The sequence below is a fragment of the Canis lupus genome, chromosome 15 (assembly GCF_011100685.1).
Source record: "Canis lupus familiaris isolate Mischka breed German Shepherd chromosome 15, alternate assembly UU_Cfam_GSD_1.0, whole genome shotgun sequence".
Taxonomy (NCBI): domain Eukaryota; kingdom Metazoa; phylum Chordata; class Mammalia; order Carnivora; family Canidae; genus Canis; species Canis lupus.
This window is the reverse complement of record NC_049236.1, coordinates 30,717,847-30,741,301: the sequence shown is the minus strand read 5'-3', so window position 1 is coordinate 30,741,301 and position 23,455 is coordinate 30,717,847. Positions and strand designations below refer to the sequence as shown.

General features: G+C 37.4%; 1 protein-coding gene across 3 annotated transcripts in view; it reads left to right on the top strand.

Annotated features, from left to right (window-relative positions):
- The window catches only part of POC1B (POC1 centriolar protein B), a 94,860-nt gene that overhangs the window by 46,704 nt on the left and 24,701 nt on the right, over positions 1 to 23,455 (top strand). For all 3 annotated transcript variants that reach the window (XM_038558627.1, XM_038558625.1, XM_038558628.1), the window contains 3 exons: positions 24 to 92; positions 871 to 1,023; positions 8,865 to 8,945. In XM_038558627.1, coding sequence (XP_038414555.1) covers positions 24 to 92; positions 871 to 1,023; positions 8,865 to 8,945 — 303 coding nt within the window. The remainder of the gene's footprint in view (positions 1 to 23; positions 93 to 870; positions 1,024 to 8,864; positions 8,946 to 23,455) is intronic.

The following is a 23,455-nucleotide window of genomic DNA, read 5'->3' as shown; positions in this document are numbered from 1 at the left end:
TTTTGTTTCCCTTTATTTCTTAGGGACCTGTCTTTACTGTCTCATTTTCAAAAGGTGGAGAGCTGTTTAGCTCAGGAGGTGCAGACACACAGGTTTGTAAATCTTTCAGCTCCTTCCTTGATTTGGTGAAGGTGAAGGATTCCGAGACCTTGGCTAAGATTCTTAACAACCAGCTATTTTGTATGTGTTAAGATGATTATCAATGAATTTATATTTTAATTTAATGCCAGGAAGTCTGCTGTCTCATAGCTGAAACAATGCCAGTTCTAGTACTTTCTGGACCTCAAACAGCAATTATTTCTTGTGCTCCTCTCAATGCTCAGTTACACATGTAATTTACTGAATTCCCAGTGTTGATGTGGCACTTCCATTTGAACTGTTGCCCCATCTTTTATCTCTAGGTCTTGTTTTTCAAATGTTAAGCTCCTGGAGGATGGTAAATATAAATTGTTAATGTAGCAGTATGCATTTTTTTGGGAAATGACCAAAAGTCACTCACAGGTAGGTGTATTGAATGAGGTGGACTGCCGAGCCAAGAACATGATTTTGAACTTTGAAATGGTAAGAGAGGATGTTAAAGTAATGAGTTTCTTTCTTTCTTTCTTTCTTTTTTTTTTTTTTTTTTTTGAGTTACTTTCTTAGTATGAATTTTAAATTGGACATGAAGGCAACTCAAAGTGTTAAATCTCTCCCTCCCACCCTTAAAAAACATGGTATTGGGAATAGTAGCACTGCTGTTGAAATATACATCTAGCCTTCCTGACTACTATTATGAAGAACAATCATTATGTATACTGGTTTTTTAAAAAATCAGTTTTGTTGCTTTTACATGCAAGTCAATTAAGTGCCCACTTACTAATTTTTTTATAGGTCTTATTATGGAGGACTAATTTTGATTATTTGAATTGTAAAGACATGATTAAAAGAAATCTCAAAAGGTTACATTTTGATTCATCACCACATCTTGTCGACATATACCCAAGAACACCACATCCCCATGAAGGGAAAATTGAGACTGTTGAAGTGAGTACTGTGGCATAGACATCCTACTGTTTGTAAATGTACATTTTGGGGCAATTGGTCAACTAGATGCTTAAAATTATACTTTATTATGGAAAACCTAGTTATGTCTTAAAACAATAGCACTTTGAGAGACAATTCTTTTCACTAATACAATAAGACTATAAATAATGACAGTGGGTAATTCTGCTGAAGCCTTTCAGGTTCGCTGCTTAAAGGCCTAGAAATAAAGGTTAAGTATTGTGTCAGTGATAATAGAAATGAGAAACCAAACCTTAGGCCTGTGATAATCAGGAAGCCTGAATGACTTCGTATTCTTGATGTGTTTAGGGAGCACCTGTGATGGCTGTCACAAGAACAGGACTGAAGGGAAGAATTTTTGTAACAGTTCCTAGAATGGGTATCTTAAAGCCTTTTTTATGACCAAAAAAAAAAAAAAAAGTTTCATGGACAGTAAAAAAGAAGAGATTTAGGCATTAAACCTAGTAATTGAGACCATTTTACTATTTGCCTACGTTGCCTACATATTTTCAAATATATAATTATCTATTTAGCCATAGGTTTTCGTTGACAAGTTCTCTTAGGTCCTATGGATTTAAATGTTCTACTCTGTTCAAAGGCAGAATTCATCTTTGCTGGATACTTGGCTGGTGTTTGTTTTCTTTCCATTTTGCATGATTCTTCTTAAGCCCCTTTCTCTCCCAAGAGCTGATACTGGAAATCACTATTACCTATTTATCTGAATTGTTTTTTCATCATTGACAGAACCTTGCTTTGATTTTGGAGTAGCTGTTTTGAGTTCTTAGCACTTATTCCTGAGTGGCAGTTCAGTCACCCCACACGGTTTTTTTGGTGGATCCGTACCCCCTTCCACAGTCCCTCTGTCGCCACCCAATCAGGTCTTTGATTTTGGATTCTGTTAGCCACAATGTGTATGTGTGTGTGTGTGTGTGCATTTAAGTTTTTAAAACTTTTTAAAGTTTTTTGGGGTATTTTCTAGATTTTGTTTAGTCTAACCTCATTTGGGGATTTCTGTCCTAGTTTTTTCTTGGTGGTGTTTATTTTCAATTCTTCCTTTTAATTTTTGTTCCTCCCATCCTCTGACCATCTTTCTAGTTCTTCTAAACAAAGTATTTATCATGTGCCTTATTGCTTCTTTGTGCTGTTATTGTATCAACATGATTAATGTATCTTTTTAAAAATTTCTTTGAAAGAAATAATGTAATTTGTGGCTCATCACATTTTTGTTTTGGTTTCTGCAATGATAGATGTATTTGTGGATTCCTCTGATCACATGTATAATGTATACGTGAAATATATATATATTTTTTTAAGATTTTATTTATTTATTCACGAGAGACACAGAGAAAGAGAGAGGCAGAGACATAGGCAGAGGGAGAAGCAGGCTCCATGTAGGGAGTGAAATATATTTTAACTTGAGTTCCCTTTTCTTGTTTTACCCCAGCTGGTTTTATTGACTCGTGGTGTTTTTTTATTCTAGCATTTCTGTGGTTTGGCTGGGCTTGATCATCAGCGTTGCTGCTGCCCTGTCATCCACTCAGCCACCTTTCCAGAGTGGTGGTGGGGTAGAGCTGCAGGCTCAGCCCAGGTCCCCTGACTCCTAATTCAGTGATATTTCCATGACACCACACTACCCCCACATTAGAGACCTAAGCCTTTTTCTGTGTGATTAACTGTCATCCCCAGCCCACTTAAGAGTGCTAGACTTTCTTTAAAATGTCAACAAGTTGTCCGAGAAGCTCTGCTCTGACAGAGCAGCCAGAAAGCAGTAAAAACAGCTAGGTTGCTTTGTTTGGTAGGTCGAGATGACCCAGGCCATGCAAAGTCACTCTCAACCATGATTTTCTCAGGTACACTTGAAAAATCTATTAAAATCCAACTTTTCATCCTAGAATCAGCGTTCAGTTATATTATACAGAATGTTGAGCATTATGATGGAATTGTGTTTGTGGCCTTAAGAATGTCAGCCTCTGTGTGGCTGGTTTAAATTACCTGTAAAGCACTCACAGATGCTTAAATTAAGTGCCCAGTATGACATGTATTTGTTAAAACATCTTCAGATCATGTGATGTTAAAATGCCAGAGAAATGAAGTGATAGGATGCTGCATATGAACAGCTGTTTGCCTCCCCCCCACCCCTTTTTTTCTTGAAAGCTCTTATATAGTCAAGCAAGGGTGTAAAGTTTTCTAGACAGAGGACTTCTTTAATATTAGAAGTAAATGTTAAATATCAAAAAATTTTAAAGGCTACAGGTTAATGTCCAAGCACCCCTCATAGAACCAAAAGACTAGTAATTTGAAAATATTACTTAGAATGAAAGAGGATGAATGAGAATAGAAGTTGTACTACTACTATGTCCAGTTAAGATTAGTACATTTTATTTTGAACTACTATGTTTGGTGGATTAATTTTTTTCAAAGGTTCAGGCAAGGTCAATTTATATATGATAAGCTACTTTGGAAATATTTGAAAATTAGAAAGAAAATTTTTTTGAGGTCTGAATTCATGATTAATAGTATAATGATCTAGTTGATTTCCCTAATCTTTTTATCGTAACCACGAGTATTCCATTTCTGAGTTTGAAGCAACATAGTACTTCTATTATTCATATATATATATATTCATATATATATTCATATATTGTATTTTCTGTGAGGTTCATTTGAGTGGCATAATCTCAATCTTTTGGGTGAAATTGTTTGGCCTTTTGCAAAAAACTTCCTATATGCCATTGTTAGGTGCTTTGTTTGTTTGAAGGTGGGGAACCTGCAGTCTTGGACCTTGGGTTCCAGCTGAATAAATATGTAAATTACTAATTCTTTTTTTTTTTAATTTATGATAGTCACACACACACAGAGAGGCAGAGACATAGGCAGAGGGAGAAGCAGGCTCCATGCACTGGGAGCCCGACGTGGGATTCGATCCTGGGTCCCCAGGATCGCGCCCTGGGCCAAAGGCAGGCGCCAAACCGCTGCGCCACCCAGGGATCCCTGTAAATTACTAATTCTTACATGGATAGAGAGAGTGATAACGGATTGCTTTTTAGAACAGATGAGAGGGGAGGCCACATGAAAGAAGGCGCGAAGTATCCAATCCTAACTCCAGCTGTGTGAAATAGATCCCTCCTGTGTCCTTTCCACTGATCTAACTGCAGATCCTTTGTAGCACTTCTGGCCTAGGCACTCCATCTTTTAAAAAAATATATTAAGTAATCTCTATACCCAACGTGGGGCTCAAACCTACTACAACCCTGAGATCAAGAGTTGCACGTTCTACCGACTGAGCCAGCCAGGTGTCCCCTAGGCACTCCATCTTAATTAAAAATGTGAGAACAGCTTCTTTCTTTTTTTGGTGGGAAAGAAGTCCAGTTTTAAAACAAGGTATCGTAACTCTGACCATGCTGTGCTATGGCACATGATTAATTCATGCTGTCTTTATCTTCTTCAGACTGGCATGGGCTGAATTGCACCTCCAGATAAAACTAAACATTCATTCTAAAAGGGTAATTTCATATGTAAATGTAATATGTACTTCTCTACAAATCTTGTATTTTATTTCTAGCTATGGCATATGTTCATATTGTTTTGGAGCTCAATAAGTGTTCTTCAGAGATTATGTAATAATACCAGTAATAATAATAATAACATTACAGACAAAGTTATTCTAATTAGCTTATATAAATTGTCATTAAATGTTCCTTAAAAACTCAATGAAGTACTATTTTTATTCCTTGAGGAATCGAGGCACATGTAAGTTAAAACTTAAAGTTAGTAAGTGGCAGTGCTAGAATTTCAGTGCAGGCACTCTGGTTCCATTTTGTGCTTTTAACCATTTTGATGTAATGCTTCAAAATAATCAAAATTGAATTTAATCTGTTAATAGTATCTATGAGCAGGAGGACATTGTACTAGCTTTAGAGTATGCAACAAAGAACAAAACAGGTGTATTCCTTGCCCTTCAGAATTTGTTAGTAGCAGTCTTTGTGCTCATGGACTCCTCAGTGAGGGGTACACAGAGCCTCAGGATGGGATGGTGCACGTGAGGCTTCTCTCCTGCACAGAGGCCTCAGTGATATATCCTGGTTCAGTGATGGAGAGAACTCAGTCCCTCAGTAGAGTCCTGCTCTATTTCAAGATGAGTGTAGTTAGGACACAGTTCTTCCCTTTAAGAAGGACAGAGTGCTGTTAATATTCCTGGAGGTTAGCTAGCAAAGAACCTAACTGGAAGCATCACTCCCTCCACATATTTTCTTTTGGAGAAGACTGTAAAGTGTTACCAGTAAGACTGTCCTGCTCCATTTAACATATGTGGCAGCAACTTATTAGTTACATTAAGAATTTTCCAACTCATAGAAGCTTACGGATTCTCTGTGAGAGATGCTGTTTCCACGGGATTTAGATTTTTTTGAGAAGTTCCAATTTCAGATGGTAAAACCCGATTGTATTTTTCCTAGAAAAATGATTTTATGTCTACACTAGGTGGCAGCAGATAAATGAGAATGAAAGTCTACAAGCAATCTCTGGGCAGCTAGGCTAAGATTGGAAGCAAAGTGATTCATCGTCAGGCTTCTTATCTTGGCCTCCAGCGGGGACTCAGAGCTGCTAAGAGGAGGCTGTGTTTTCTGCTGTCTGGAGCAGCCAGGAAGAAACAAAGGTGCTGGCAGGCTGAGCCGAGAGGCCCTCATCCTCATCCTGCTAACCCCTTTTCTGGGGTGTGGGCACTCCTGGGCACACACCTCTACACACAAGTGGCTGGATAATTATAAAAACCTCTTAATGTTTCCAGAACTCCAGCTGTACCCATCAAACATGATAAGTGCTCTTAGAATCATTCTGCTCTCCTCACAGGCTCTGCCCTTATCAGCTCGGTCCTGGACTGTTGCAGTGGGGTTCTCGCTGTTCCCTGACTTATCCTTGGTTCTCTGCATGCCTTTGTCAGATTCATCTTGCTTAAGCACATTGCAGGCTCCAGCTCTTCGGTGCCTTTCCAAATTCCTTCAGCCTGCACAATTTGCCCCTTGCCAGGCCCCTTGCCTCTCTCACTACTACCCAATGCAAAAGTATCCTGTGGGCATTCTGCCTCTGTGCTCAGGAATGCTCTTCACCTCATCTCTGTCTCTGGTTTTGTTTTCTAAACCTATTTTTCAAGGATCCATCTTAATTAAGCCTTTCCTATGTTTCCTCCATGGGAAACACTTTCTTCTTTGAGGTTCTTGCATACTCATTGCTGGTACCATACATTTGATACAGTCAAACTCCGGACTCCTCAGTGAGGTGGGTACACAGAGCCTCATGATGGGATGGTGCACGTGAGGCTTCTCTCCTGCGCTGAGGCCTCAGTGATATATCCTGGTTCAGTGATGGAGAGAACTCAGTCCCTCAATAGAGTCCCGCTCTATTTCAAGATGAGTGTAGTTACGACACAGTTCTTCCCTTTAAGAAGGACAGAGTGCTGTTAATATTCCTGGAGGTTAGCTAGCAAAGAACCTAACTAGAAGCCTCACTCCCTCCACATGTTTTCTAAGTGCCCAATCAACACTTTCTTCTTTGAGGTTCTTGCATACTCATTGCTGGTACCATACATTTGATACAAAGTTCTGTCTTTGTTGCCCTTTGTTAACTAATTTATATTCACAATCTTTAGTAAGTATTTGATGATGATGTGATTTTTAATTTTTTTCTTTGATCTTGAATTCTGAAGTAACCTCCATCAGAAGTAACTGCCAACCTAGCTAATTATTCCCTTGCTTTCTTTCTTTCTTAAATATGTGTTTTAATCTATAATTAGATATCATGTAGTTTTAGATGGTTTTAAGCTTTATACAAAAGAAATCATACTCAGTGTATTTCTCTATAAACTGCTTTTTCACTTAAAAGTAAAATCCTGTGGGGCACCTGGGTGGCTCAGTCAGGTAAGCATCTGCCTTCGGCTCAGGTCATGACCTCAGGGTCTTGAGATCGAGCCCCACATCGGACTTCCCACTCAGTGAGGACTCTGCTCCTCCCTCTCCCTCTGTCCCTCCCCTCCCCCCCCCCCCCCCCCCCCCCCCCCCCCCCCCCCGCTCATGTGTGCGCACTATCTCTCTCTCTCTCTTTCTCTCTCTCATATAAATAAAATAAAATCTTAAAAAATTAAAATCCTGAGAGTCACACGTATGGATTCTGAATTTGCACAACCATATATTGTACATAGTTGTATTTCATTTATTTTCACTGCTGTATAGGATTCTAGTGAATGTACCAGAGTAGTAATTACCAGGACTTATGTGTTTTTTCTACTATTGATAAACATGAAGGGATTTGGGGTTGTGTTTTTGTTGTTGTTTTTTACCATTATAAACAGTGCTGCTATAATAAACGAGGCTGGCATTATTGAGCTTTCTCATTTTTGGAGTCTAATATTTTGCTTTAATCTGGTCTAATTACTAATGCTTTTGAAAATCTTTCTATATGCTGGTCAACTGTTAGGATTTCTCTTAGATAAGTTTTCTTTCTTAGGATCACTGTCTTTCACATTGATTTGTAGGTGTGTAAGGAAACCTACTTTTTCAGTTTTAGACATTATAATCTATCTCCTTTTCCATGATCTGATTATTTACTTTGTGGTGTCCATTATTAAACAAATATTCTAGTTTTGATGTAATCAAATGCATCAGGTTTTTTAAAGTGCAGTGTTGTTATTTTTTTGCCTTATGGTTTTTGCTTTTGTGGCTCTTTTAAGATGTCCTTCTTGACCGCATGTCACAAGGGTATTCTTTGTGTTTACCTTATAGTCTATACCTTGCTAGTTTTAACATAATATTTAGGTTTTATAATTTATCTGCTGTCCACTTTGGTATGTCATAGTGAGCCAGTTTTCTCAACTAGGATCATCCTTTCTCTATTGATTTGTTGTGATATTTTTCTTTTGTATTTATTTCCCATGTATATAGGGCCCTGTTTCTAAGCTGTTTATGGTATAGCTTTCTATCTAACTAAGTCTTTTAAAATATCTTTCACATTAATTTTATTATTTTTCCCATAAGGTCTTACACATCTTTGTATGTTTATTCTGATGTATTTAAATTTTAATGTACTATAAATGACGTCTTTTTATTCTTTTTTTTTTTAATTTATTATTGCTTTTAAAGTAAGCTCTATACCCAGTATGGGGCTTGAACTCACCATCCCAAGATCAAGACTCACATACTCTACTGACTGAGCCAGCCAGGTGCCCTGCAAATGATGTCTTTTAAAAATTTACATTTTCTGTGTGTTGAAGTACAGACATGCATTTGATTTTGTGTGTGAATTTTGGATCTTGTGAATTCTCTTATTGGTTCTAATGATTTAGCAGTGGATTCTCTTGAATTTCTCCATAGATAATTACATATGAATGACAGTTTTCTTCTGTTCCAATTCTTACATCTTAATATCTTTTATTTCCTTTTCTTGTTTTAATGAACTGGCTAGGACTTTTTCTGCATCTTTTGAGGTGGGTCATTTTATTTTATTTTAAAAATCCCTTCATAGAGGTGAACTATATTGATTTTCTAATGAAAGAATAACTTTTTAATCCTGGGATAAATTCAACTTGGTCATAACAATCTTTTCTTATATGTTGATAGATTTAATAGGCTAATATTATGTTTAAAATTTTTGCATCCATGTTAATGAATATAGGAATATATTTTAGCTTTAGTACACATGATCTTAAAAGGCCGAGAAGTGATATCTTTTAGCTTTAGAATGTATTAGAAAATACCCTCTAGGTTGTTACAAATAGCATCCCATTTCTTATGGTAGAAAAAACTAATGTTAACCTTTCTTATATATATACACAGATTAATCCAAAGCTTGAGGTAATCGATTTGCAGACTGCTTCTCCCCCTGTTGTGGACATCCTGTCTTTTGATTCTACCACAGTAAGTTTTCTTTGACATTTAAGTGGCATCTGATTACTTGGCAAAATCAATTTTCCTTAAAAAAATGTGTGGGAGAGGAGATAAAAAGTGGGCCAACTAGCCTAACATTTTAGCATTAAAAAACCTCATACATAAAGTCATACTTAGAGTGTGTCTAAATAGCCACGAGGGGGAGCAGCACCGATTTTCAGAAAAACCGTTCCTTTGATCACCTTAAGCTTCGTCTACATCCCTACTGTAGCGTTCCCTAATAAACGTACCATCCAGGTGACATTTCACTGTGTTGTCGCAGAACAGATTTTCTTCACTGTTAATTGCCTTTCAGAGATGCTAAACTCACTTCTGGTGTTTTCTCCAGTGAAGCTATTAAAAAAAGTAATCATTTCCCTTCATTTATCCCTCTTGATGGATTATCCAGAGATTAAGTATTTCTAGCATTTGCAATTTTGTTTATAAAACCATATGTCTGTAATTTATTTACTCAGTGTAAAGTCAAAGATTTCAATTTGAGTCTGTTAGACTTTGCAAGACAGATCATTGCTGTCATCAAATCCTGCTAGTCAATGCAAAACTGGTCATAAGAATGAATGGGAGGAATGGCGTGCATGGTCTTTGGTCACACTACTGTGATGGTGTCAGTGTAGTTAAATATTTTGGAGAAATTATTAATGTGTGGCCAAGAAAGAAAACAAAAATGCTTGACATTATGACATTACACCCTTTCCAGCAGATCTCAAGAATAGTATTTTTGTAGAGGAATTCTGTAGAGGGCCTAGTCCATGTTGAACCTATCCTGTACCAGAAAGAAATATACTTATTAAAGGGTTCTTTCACTGCTAATCTCAGGCAGAGAAGACCTACATCACTCATGAGACGTTTCAGCAATCACCCAGGTCTGGTGGGGCTGGTAATCAGCAGGCTGATTGTCAAAGGGAAATAAGTCCAGTAATTGGTGGTGACAACTAGAACCTCAAGCAGGTCTATGGTCTTGTCCCTTATAGTATTCATGTTTATAAAATATGCCTCTTAGCACTTCTGCATTAATGGCTTACTTATGATGTTAAAAATTAACTGGACATCTAATTGGTTGGTGATTGGTGGCTTATAATAATAGGTAGTCAGTACATTTATGTTCAGTGACTTACCCAAAAGGCATGCTGTTGAAACTTATAAATTCTAATGAGTTGGATTTTTGCCCCTGTAATAAGAGGAGCAAAAGAGAGGTGGTTTTTGAGAATGTGATGCCTTCTTATGAGGTTGTTAGTCTACAACTTTTGGGTATTCCTGGCCTAGATCATCAAAAGTTTTTGGTCTACACTTTGAGACTCACTCTCCCTGATGGTAACTTTTAAGCTTTGCAAGGCCTCATGACATGAAGAATCCAGGTATTTTTTACAGTATGCTATGGAAGTGGCATAATTACCACCTAACAAGTGATAGCAGAGTATCTATCCCTGGATTGGTAATCCAAAGGTGCCAAAGTCAACTGGTCCATGATATAGGACCCTAACTCTGGGACTACAATGTATGTGGAACTTTGAGAGGGCAATTCTATATGACAAACACATGACAAGTTTGCAGCTATGCTACAAAACCTTTAATAAGACCCAAGAGTACAAATATTATGGACATAAGGGATAATATTAGGTTGGATTATATAAAATTGCCATTTTGTAGGCAAAAATGGGCCAATGTCAGTGATTTCCCGTGATGAGAAAACCCAGTATATAAGGATTATGAAGAAGACTCTCTACTGTTACTTTGAGTTGTGTGCTTGATGCTTCATAAAAAGAAAACAAACGAGAACACAGGAAAACAAAAACGTATTTGCTATTAATCAGTTTTGGATTAAGCTAATGAAGTCCCATCTAGGTAGATTCTTTTACAATCTGGAAGATAGCTAGTTGCCTCCAGGCAAGGTATAATGGCTCCTGATTTTATTTATTTTCCTAGGACAGTCTCTGAAGACATAAATATATGCTCCTAAAGCATCTTTTTATTAAAAAAGATCTCTGAAATTTTTTCCTTTAAATTTTCAATATACGTATACCTCCTTTTAAGCTCATTGATAGGGAATTGGTTAGAAAACTAAAGTGAGGAGCACCTGGGTAGCTCCGCCAGTCAGGCATCTGCCTTTGGCTCAGGTCGTGATCTAGGGTCCTTGGATCAAGCCCCGCATCAGGCTCCCTGATCAGCAGGGAGCCTGCTTCTCCCTCTCCCTCTGCTGCTCCCCCTGCTTGTGCTTACTCACTCCCTCTCTGTCAAATAAATAAATAAGATCTTAAAAAAGAAAAAAGAAAACCAAAGTGAAATCACTTTAAGTGTTCATCTTCTCATTAATCTACTGGTAAGTAATTCTTAATCTGTAGTCTCTAGACATTGGCTGCTTTTCTTTTGCTTCTGCACAACAAATCAGGCATAATTAAAAAGATTTGTTTCTACTCTGGCATGAAGCACAACTGCATTAAGTATTTGTGGTAAGAACTTTGTGTATGATTATAATTTTAAAACCCAGAGAAATACTGGAAGCCATAAAACAGTGTTTAAAGGTGGTTTTGGTTTTTGTTGTAGTGGTTACTCTTTATTTGGAGGATTTGTTTGGTTTTCATAGAAGACGGGAAGAAATTTTCCTTAGAATTCATTTCATCAAGATAGGACATAAAAAAGATTATTCTTTAAGCCTTCATTTGAAATTTCCTAGTAAGATAAAAGCCAGGTTTGTTATGGTATAGGAAACAGTTGGCTTCTATTTCTGCTTTGATTTGATTTAATATTACATTCAGAATGATTTATAGATCTGAGAGTATTGATACCCAGGCTCTGATGCTTTCTTACTACAAATTATGGCATACAATGTTAAGTTGGTATCTTTGTGGCTTCACTTGTGCCTCTAATGGTAGGCAGGACATCTGATAACAATACTTTGGGAACAAAATAAGCTGTTACCAATCTGCATTTTTAAACCTTTGTTGTAAACAAACAAACAAACAAACAAACAAACAAAAAACAGAATGGGGAATGCAGTTTGGGGAGTGCAGTTTGTAAAGGAATATACTGGCTGTCAAATAGACATAGTTTTAAAATTTTGATCTCAAAATAAATAAATAAAATAAAATAAAATAAAATAAAATAAAATTTTGATCTCAAATTCCTAAATCTTTATTCCAATTACATTGTTACTTGTTATCTACTGGTTTTCTGAGGCTCTTCTAAGAGTCCGTTGAGTCTTTTAATATTTTCATTTATTCAGGTAGAACTAGACCCAAGATTTTGTCATGAAAGTAAACAGCATTTAGCATTAGTGCTGACATGAGATGCGGCTATTTGAGATTTCCAGACCGTCCCCCATTCTTACCTCTCCCCTGCAAAAGGCAGGCAAGATAGGAATTTCTCTTCTGTATCCTAACATAAAGTCTTTTTTAAAAACAATACTGACTATAAATACAGTTTATTTAAAATACTCTAAGATTGGGCAGCTCCAGTAGTTCAGTGGTTTAGGGCCGCCTGCAGCCCAGGGCGTGATCCTGGAGACCCAGGATCAAGTCCCACATCGGGCTCCCTGCATGGTCTGCTTCTCCCTCTGCCTGTATCTCTGTCTCTCTCTGTCTCTCTCTGTCTCTCTCATGAATAAATAAATAAAACCTAAAAAAATAAAAAAAATTAAAAAATACAATACTCTAGGATTATTAAAATATTTTATTCTAGCTAAACTATATTCCTAAGTTTTGATGTATTAATTTTACTATTATTTACTATTATTTGTCCTCCAAATAAATAAAATGAAATTGATAATCTTGCTGGTCTTCCTCTGATTAATTCAGACTGGATTCTTCTCTGAGAACAAAAAAAAGAAGTTCTCATCTTCATTCAACAAACTGTGTAGAATATGAACATAAAGTGGGTACCTTTCTTTAGAATTGGGGACAGTATTTCAAGTCAAATTCATTCTTTACAATAAAATGAGAATTTGCTATTCTATTATAGAAAAAAAATCAAGGGTTTACAGTCTTTTTTTGCTCCATCAGTCAAAATATTTAAAAGTATGGGGCATGAAAACATTACATGAGATGCTCAGTGCGCTGTCAAGCTGCCTACCTGACTTCAAGAAACCTACAACCTAGCCCAATAGAAATAAGAGTATAAGAAATAAGTGGCGATTTCAGTAGAGTAGATGCCAACTGTATATGATTGTCACGAAAGGTTATTGGTGGGAGTACTCAGAAAAGATCATTAATGGGCTGGAGGAAACTAGAGAACTTCTCTAGAAGGAAACTTTTGACCAGTTCTTGACCTGACCAGAGTTGGGTAGGATTTCGATAGGAACATTCGAGTTGGGGAAAGCAAAGTGTAAGTAGATGTCTCAGAAACCATTGAAAATACATACCACAGTAATAAAAGTGCATCAGTCTGGTTTGGGATCTTTAGGTTGCTTGACGCAATGGGTAGCAGTTGTGATAGAATGCCAGGAGCATGCCTACTACAACATAAATGTCTCTCAATCCATGCTTATTGAATAACTAGTCTGTGTCATTCACTGTTATTATCTTTAGAAAAAGCTAACAAAACAAAAATACCTTCCCCAGAAAAGCCTGTTTTCTACATTCTAGTGGGGAAGACAGGCAATTCACAGATTAAAAGATAGACTGTGTCGTATGGTAGAGCATAGCATATATAGGCCCCCGAAATTCAAAGGTATAAAAAGCACTGAAGGCAGATGGGAGGAGGAAGGGTGTGCTGTAGGTAGTATGTCCATGACAAGAGGTGACATGTGGGGAGTGAAGGGAACAAGCCCTGTGGATATCTGTGAAGGCATTCCAGGAGCAGTGCTAGAAGGGCAGATTGAGGGGGAGCTAGGAGCCACCAGAGGGTTTCCTGCAGAGGTGGGACTTGTTTGACTTAGGTTTTTTAATAGGCTTCCTGTGGCTACTGTTGTGTTGAAAATGGGTCTGGGGGTGGTGGTGGAGAGAAGCAAGGAGACTGGCCAATTACGAATAGCCAGATGGGAGGCCAGTGTCCCTTGACCCACAGTGGTAGCAGAGGAGGTGGTGTAAGTGATCTGACTCTGGATGTATTTTGAAGGCAGAGCCAAGAGGATTTCCTGACAGGTTGGATGTCAGCTGTGGGATTCCCTGTCTCCTTTCCCCAGGGACAGTAAGGTGTAGCCTTGACTAACCCTCAGGGTAGCCAGATTATCTCCTGGGGCTGCATCATTTTGCCAGAGGAGTTGCTGAGAGAAAAAGAACTGTGGTTTTACCACATCCTTTTCTAGGCTCAGGAAAGTGATCCGATCAATTGAATCAGTGCAAGTGATACTCTAGCTGTTGCCATGACTTTGGGACGTGCCATGGTAAAACACACTCCTCCCTCCTCGATGTGATTTAGATTTGTGGTTTTCAGCAAAGTGCGCTGGTTTCCCTGTTGGAAAGATTTTTGCCTCTGCATATTTTTAGGAAGAAAAATGTTACATGCATTCATGGAGACACTCCTATGGTATATGCTCTCTGAAAAATATCAATGCATTCATAAAATATATGGACGTACAAAGAGTAGACTTGCAGATGCAGAGAGAGTATTTCCATGGATGTTGTGGCAACAGTTTGTCCTGGTTACTAAACAACGTTGCATAACTAGTTCAGAGTTATTCCAGTTCCTAACTGCTTATGTAAGCAAAGATTTGGAAAGACTTACTCAAAAGAACATGGTGTATGCAAACCTAATGTCTCAAAACTAAAGTTTGTGACTTTAAAAGTGTAAAACGGTAATATGCAATTTATCATCCTCAGACTCCCCATTTATGTTTTCAGGAAAATAAGTAAAAATCAGGTTGCACAAACCTCCTGCTTTCACTACTTTTCCTGTATGCTAACAATTGCTGGATTTACAAATAAACCGCCTCTAAATTTGGAGCCCGGGGATCTTCTTTTTTAAGTTTTTAAACTTTGCAATATTTTATTAAGGTGGCATTTGATGTATAAATTTGGTACATAGATTTCTGAAACTAGATATGTTTGTAACTTTGTTGCTGCTTACTAAGCTTTCGGAAACAGACAATTTAATGGTATCTTTAGATATTGGTTCAATGGCCTTGCGGTATCTTTCTCCTTTATCTTGCTCTAAAAATTTGAAAGGAAATGAACATGGATGTTTGTAGAATCTGTATCCGGACTCACTAGCTGGCACCTTCCACACTTTGTCCTCTTTTTATTAAAAGACTTTTAGCCTTCATTTCAAACAATAGTGAACATAGCAAGTAGGATACAGTAATTTTTTTATATCCAGAACTCAAAAAGTTAAATATAACTCCAAGATGCTTCGTTAGGAATAAAACAAGAATTCTCATCAAGGTTGAGAAATAATTTTAAAACACTGTCCTTCGAAATTGTAAGAAATGAAGGAATTAAATTGTCAAAGACATTTTGAAAAGGAAACATACATGATAATCAACAGGAGTAATGAAGAAAAATGTTTTCATAGATCTTTTACCATTTAGAAAAAAACACCACTTTTTTCTCTCAAATACAAATGATCTTAGAGAAAATATGAGAGATGGAAAGAGACTATTTCCAAATTAGTTGTATCTTTGCTTTTAAAGTATATCATGACCCATATGTTATAAAAACTACCAACAGTTGTGCATGTGGTAGCTGACCTTTTAAAAAAAAATGTGTTTTTGGATTGTAAAAAGAAAAAAATCCAACTAAAGCTTTTTAGTCTGTTAAAGGAACATGACTTCTTCCTTCCTTTTTTTTTTTTTTTTGGAAGACATAGATCTGGTAATCTGTAAAATTTACTGAGATAGTTCAACTATAAAAAGAGATTAATAGTGTAGGTTAGAGGCTTTCTTTTTTTCCTTCAACTAAAATGTACTTCTTAATAAAAATCATAATGATCAAAAGTTCCAAGTGTTTGATTTAGCCATACTGAAAAAAAAATACTAGTTTGAGCTTCATTCCTGGTTTCAAGTTTACAGAGAAAGAAAGCTTACATTAATGAGTGTTTCCTTTTACCAAAAAAAATGTCATACTAATTAAATTTCAACAAGAATTATTTAGGACTCAAACGCTTCTTTATGAAATGTACACAAGAAAAAAGGAGACTCTCTACAAAAAGATTTTATAAAACATGCTATTTGGGAGCCCAACAGAGTACTTTGTAGAATTTCCTTTAGAAAATTAGCAGATTTCTGGGAACTATTATTTCTGCCTTCCAACTTCCTGAGATATACTGTCTTTCGAAGCTGTGTCTCCTAACTGCTGCAGTTCTGCCCAGGGCCCCGGGCCTGGGAATCTCAGCTGCACCCCCATTTCCCACAGCTGAGACAGAGGCATGCTGAAAATGCCCAACAGCTCTCTCCGCCCACACATCCAGTAACAACTGGTTCCTTCCTCTTCCTGTGGAAGAGCAACATCCTCTGAGATGAGAAGAAATGCACCCTGAGGAATGCAAGAACAGCAGTGAGCTCTTCACACAGGAAATTACTACAGTAGCACTCTGAAAAGTGCCTGTCTCTTGGACTGTCAGCCCCTAATGAGCTTCCTGCTGCTGACCCAGAGGATGGTTCACTGTGGAGCTAAATACCACGTGTGGCTCTGTCAGAGTTTCATGGAGAATTGTGAACTCTGCTTTCAGCTGTTCTGTCCATGTCTACCTATCTGGTTTTGAGTTATTCAGTGCTGCATACACAGTAAAGCTAGTTGGCTTTGCCCTTCTCTTTGTTTTTAGCCACTTGACAGTTAGTTATTTGGGGAAAGTAGTCAACAAGTCTACTAATATGAATTTTCAGTCATTTGTACTTCATGAAATCAGGAATTGTACAGTATGGTAGGGCTTCAGAGAGATTAAAACCTTGATAATTTGAGTGAACTGGCTGTTAAGGCCCAGTGCTGGCTCTTGTCTAGTTTTGTCTGTGTCTTTCAATTTCCTTTCTTTTACATTCTGAGGTAGGCATCATAGAAGGTAACAAGCTGCGTGCACAATCATGCATTCCCATGCATAGCTAAGATTCTGTTGCTTTCAGCCAACCAACCAACCCCTCTCATGTACATTTCAAATGGATTTTTTAAAAGATTTTATTCATTTATTCATGAGAGAGAGGCAGAGACACAGGCAGAGGGAGAAGCAGGCTCCCTGTGAGGAGCCCCATGTGGGACTCTGATCCTGGGATCATGCCCTGAACCAAAGGCAGACGCTCAATCACTGAGTCACCCAGGTGCCCCTTAAATGGATTTTCACAGTTGAAGAATGTTTTAGTAGAACTTTTTAAAAAAAACTAATTCCTCTAGTGTTTTCTTTTTGCATAACGATGGCCACTACAAAGCCCAGTTTGTATATTACATGTACATTTTAAATTGCCTTCCCAATCACTACAGAATTTTGCTGAGTTTCAGTGCTTATGGTGGCAAAATTCTTTTACTTTTCATGTGTTTGTTTGGATTATTTTACTAAAGCACACACAAGTTAACTTGTTTGTTCTAAGTTGAAGGGGAGATGGAGAAAGAATGCCAGGCATTTCCTCTTCCTTTTCAGAATGTCTTTTTAATGAACATTCCTTTCTCTCCTATGAACAAACCATCTCAAGTCAGCTAGGGGCCTCGAAGTGCCTGGTGTCCAGTAATCCAACATATTTTCTTTGTTCCTCCAGCCCTAGAGAGGTAGTTTTTTCATGCATTGACTGTTTCTTCTTACTTCCATGGTCCCTTTTAGCCTTTACACACTTCCAAACCTATTTAACCAGCTCCCTATATTAAATTCTCTCTGTTAAGATAACTGTTATGGTTTCTGTCTTCCTGTTGGATCCTGAATGATCATTCTAAATGTCCTAAATCATCTTTTATAAAGTAAGTTGTACTGACCAAGACTTCTATTCAAGAATGTTCATTTCAGCATTATTTATAATAACAAAAAGATGAACATAAATGTCTTTTAAGAGAGTATTGGTTAAATAGAAGTATAGTATATCCATGGATGGAATATCATATAGCCATACCATATTTATTTTTTATTTTTATTTTTATTTTTTTCATTTTTTTCATACCATATTTAACAACAACTAAATGCGGTGTGTGTAATTCCAGCTTTGTTCATGGGCCAGTGGGAAAATTGCTATATGGGACGTGATTAAAACAATTGGCAAAAATGTAATATGGTCTGAATAATAGATATGATAGTATCAATGCCAAGTTTCCTGATTTTGATAATAGTACTGTGGTTATATGGGAGAATGGTCTTGTCCTTAGGAAATACCCACAATAGTAACGAGGTAAAGGGGCATAGTTCCTATAGCTTCTCTCAAAAGATTCAGAAAAAAAAGTTAGATAATAATGATATAGAAGTTACGGCAAAACATCAACACATAAATCTACATGAAGGGTATATGAGAGTCCTTTTCATTATTCATGCAACTTTTATAAAGGCTTGAAATTATTTCAAAGTGAAAGTTAAAAATCACTTATATGTCTTTATAGGAAAGTATGATTTTTGTTTTGTAAAACTTTTAAATATGATTTTTGTTTATCTTTTTAGTAAGTGAAATAAGGATATTATAAGCAATATGATTCTGATTTCGTCAAGGGAAACAAGTATGTGTATCCATTCAGTGAAATTCTTTCTGAGCATCCTGTATGTATTGTATACTAACCTGGGCATTTGAAATTTACCCAAGGTCATCCAGGCTGGATTTTGAACTCTATCTAGCTTTAGAAAGAATGCTTTTAACCACTATGTAGTATGAATGCCTTATGTTCTTAGAGCAGTAACTTTCCTAATTATATCAAGAATGAAAAATAGAGAAAACACAAGAAACAAAAAATTACCAGGAGACAACTGTTGTTAACATTTAAAATATAGTCGCCCAGGAAGAGGTTGCTGTTGTTGGCAGAGCCTGCAGAGCTGAACCCAGACTTCTGAGGGGCGCTGGCCACCTGGTGCTAATGTCTCTGTGGGGTCAAGGCTGTTGCTGGGAAGAAGCTGACTGGAGCAGCAATCAAACAGGAGTTGATTGCTCTTCTGTTGTCACTGACCTCCAGCCTCCACATCATGGCTCCTTTTGTCAGAGCCCATCAGGGAACCCACTGGCGAGAGAAAGCTGTAGTGTGCAGAGGCCCAATCTCAGCATCACAAAACAGAGTTTTGGAGGGTGGATTTGGAACCAAGAAACATATTCTATACGAGGAATTACTGAATTAAAAGATAGGAACTTAAAAAAAAAAGCTATAAAGCAAATTCACTCTAGAATGTATGAATTTGGGTTCCCATTAGTACTATATGAGAGATCCCATTTCCTACATTTTAAAACATTTGTTGGGTGTTATGCTTATTTAATTATTAATTGTTTAATTTTTTAAAAGCCTTTAAAAGTGTAATAAGAAAGAGATGTTAATTTTTATTTTTAGTGACTTGTGAGCTTTTTAAAAATGTTTATTTTGACAGATAAAAATTGGATATATTTAAGGTGTACAATGTGATGTTTCGATATACGAACACATTGTGAAATGAGTACCACAGTCGAAATAATTGACATATCTATTATCTCCCATAGTTACCTTTTGTGTGTGTGTGGTAAGAACAGTGACCTGTGTGCTTTGACTTGTTTTCATGATTTCTATTCATTTGTATTTTTCAGAATTGCCTATTTTTGTATTTTGCCCATTTTTCTATTGTGTCATTCATTTGAAAATTGATCCTTAAAGTCATTTTAATTAATAGAGTTGCCCCTCTTTGCCATGTGCTACAAAGTTTTGTTATTTCTTCTTTCTGATTTTTGATGGGTTCAGTTGCATTAACTTCTTCAAATATATCATTATTTTAATTTTATGATTTCTTTGGAGTTTATACAAAGAAAGTCCTTCCCTATTCCCCAAATATATCTCTAGCTACTCTTCTTAAGGTTTTATTTTTTTTTAAGTTTTTAAAAAAATTATTTATTTGAGAGACAAGGGAAGAGAGGGGCAGGCAGGCTCCCCACTGAGCTGGGAGCCTGATGTTCTAGGCTCTATCCCAGGACCATGGGATACTGACTTCAGCTGAAACCAAGAGTCAGACGCTGAACCGATTGAGCCACCCAGGTACTCCTTAAGGTTTTATTTTTGACAATTAAATCTGAAATTCTAGATGAATTAATTTTGGTTATAAGGTACATATTTCTAGTTAATAAAGTTATCTTCCGTTTGTATTGTTTCTTTCCTTGCTGATTTGAACCTTCCTAAAACTAAATCCTTATGTACTTTTGTCTATTTGGGGACTTTGTCTTCTGTCTTATTGATCTATTTGTTCTTGATCTATTTTCATAGCTTTTTAATTATTGTAACTTCAAAATATTTCTTGAAAATACAGGGCCCAAGTTTTTCCATCACATGTTTCTTTGATATTCTGGCCTATTATTTATCCATATGAACTTTAGAATTATTTTGTCCGTTCTCTAAAAACATCCTTTTGGAATGTCAATGGGAGTTTCATTCTATTTATAAAATAATTTGAGGAGGATTGCCAATGTTAGCATCTCGTATTTGCTCATCTAGGAATATAGTATTATAGACACGTGTTTTAAAGTTTCACTGAAGGAAGTTTAGGAGCATTCTCCTTATATGTGTGTGGTTTCCACAAAAACAGCCACCTTTTCTATGTTCAACTAAGCATTTTGTCTCCTTACTAAGGATGCACATAGACTCTCCCCACTAATTAGCTCTAAAGAGGTTAAGGTAATTTGCCCAGGAGTGCCTGGGTGTCTTAGTCGGTTAAGCATCCGAGTCTTGATTTTGGTTTAGTTCTTTTTTTTTTTTTAAGATTTTATTTTATTCATGACAGACACACACACAGAGAGAGAGAGAGAGAGAGAGAGAGGCAGAGACACAGGCAGAGGGAGAAGCAGACTCCATGCAGGGACCCCGACGTGGGACTCGATCCCAGGTCTCCAGGATCACACCCTAGGCTGAAGGTGGTGCTAAACCGTTGGGCCACCAGGATTGCCCTTTTTTTTTTTAAAAGAATTTATTTATTTATTAATGAGAGACAGAGAGAGAGAAAGAGACTGGCAGAGACACAGGCAGAGGGAGAAGCAGGCTCCATACAGGAAGCCCGATGTGGGACTCGATCCTGGGACTCCAGGATCACACCCTGAGCCAAAGGCAGACGCTTAACTGCTGAGTCACTCAGGTGTCCCTGGCTTAGTTCATGATCTTAGTTAGCATCTTGAGATCAAGCCCTAAGTTGGGCTCTTTGCCCAGCGGGGAGTCTGCTTGAGATTCTCTCTCTCTTCCTCTGCCTCCCCCCACCCGACCCCATCACATGTTCATGCATGCTCTCTCTCTCTCTCTCTCTCTCAAATAAATAAATAAATTTAAAAAAAAAAAAAAGAAAAGAAAAGAAAAAAGAGGTTAAGTAACTTGCCCAAAGTCACACCAACTGTGAAGTGATAGAGGGGAGCTAGGATCCATATGGGACTAAGTTCAGAGCCCAAATTCTGACCCCTTGCACTCTACAACTCCCCAAATAGTTAAACTACCCACACCACATGACTTATTCTGAATCCTAGTTTTAGCTTCCTTATTATCAACATGGCTTATTATCCTAAGTAAATTTCTTTACCATCGTGTAATACAGTAGCCAAAAAAACCTAATGAGAATCTGTTTGAGGAGAAAGAGGGGACAAGTTTTGAGGACCTCAGTTCTTGGTTGGGAGCATATGGAGAAAGAGGCCCTAGTGTCAATATTATTAAGGAATTGGTTCTGCAGCCTGCTTTGCCTATTTCTACTTGCCAAGTACTTAAATCCTCGGCATATACCAGACTTTAACAAGCACAAATCCTTAACTTAGAGTCCTCACCAAAAAGAATTGTGTTTAAGACACACTGTCTCTTATTGATTATCCAGGAGGTGTGCCATATGGTGTGCTCATCATGGGCTGTTCAAGCCTAGTTGTGTGGATATAGCTTCCTGGTAAGAATAGTTATTTGAGCTATCGTATCTTTAAAACTTTCATAATAATATAATGACTTTACCTTCTTGAGAGGGCTTTTTGGTGACTTTTCTTTTACCGCTCCCCAACCTCATCCTACTACTGATTTCTGATTTGTGTTTGTTCATTGTTTTTAAAGGAAGGATATTCTTTGTGTCAAGAATTGCAAGTGCATAACTTTTCTCTGGTGGTGTTATTGCCATCAGTTCTGGTGCATGCAGGTTTACTTCCTTTGTAGAATAGATGATAACTTCCATTTCCATCAGATTCGGTTATGTATGATCTTTATAAAGTGAATCCTATTTTCCACTGACATTGATTTTTGTTTTTTAAATTTAAAATTTTTAGTTTACATTCAGTTTGCTAACACAAGTATAATGCCCAGTGCTCATCCCATCATGTGCGCTCCTTAATGTCTGTCACCCTGTTACCCCATCCCCCCAGCGATCTCCCCTTCAGCAACTCTGTTTTGTTTCCTAGATTTAAGAGTCTCATGGTTTGTCTCCCTCTCTAATTTTCCCGTTTCCCCTCCTTCCCTTATAGTCCCTTGCACTATTCCTTATATTCCACATATGAGTGAAACTATATAATTGTCTTTCTCTGATTGACTTATTTCACTCAGCATCATACCCTCCAGTTCCATCCACGTCGAAACAAATGGTGGCTATTCATATTTTCTAATGGCTGAGTAATATTCCATTGTATGTGTAGACACATCTTCTTTATCCATTCATCTGTCAAAGGACATTGTGGCTCCTTCCACAGTTTCCTATCATGGACATTGCTGCTGTGAACACTGGGGTGCAGGTGCCCTTTGGTTTCACATCGGTATCTTTAGGGTAAATACCCAGTAGTGCAATTGCTGGGTCATAGGGTAGCTCTATTTTTAACTTGTTAAGGAACATCCACAGTTTCCAGTGTGGCCGCACCAGCTTCCATTCCCACCAACAGTGGAAGAGGGTCCCCACATCCTCACCAACATTTGCTGTTTCCTGTCTTGTTAATTTTAGCCATTCTCAGCAGTGTAAAGTGGCATCTTGTGGTTTTGATTTGTGTTTCCCTGATGACAAGTGATGTGGAACATTTTTTCACGACTTATTTTTAAACAGAGCTATCTATGTTTTCTTGGTTAATATCCCTAGTTTGCTGGGCTGGAAATCTTGTGGGCAAGGCTGGAAAACATATTCAAACTCCTGTTTTGTTTGTTTCTTTCTATTGATCTGAGGCACTTTTGCAACTCCACACCTATTTGCAGAATCCAGACGGTCTCTTCCAACCTTTCTTTTCTCTTACCGTTATTAGTTCTCAGATCCCAAGGACTTGCAGTTCGAAGGGATCCAGTCCTTCCATGGTCACTGCTTCCCAGGCCCCACAGGTAGCTCTTCTTTGAGAGCCATTATGTAACAAAACTGCGTTACCATGTTCTACCTTTTCCCCATAGGTAGGGACTTGCAAACATTTCCTAGTTCACTTGGACAACATCCGTTTGAAGCTTCAGGTTCAGTAAAATAGATCTGCGCCCTACTTTGTCCATTCCCTAAAATTAATATTATGTAAA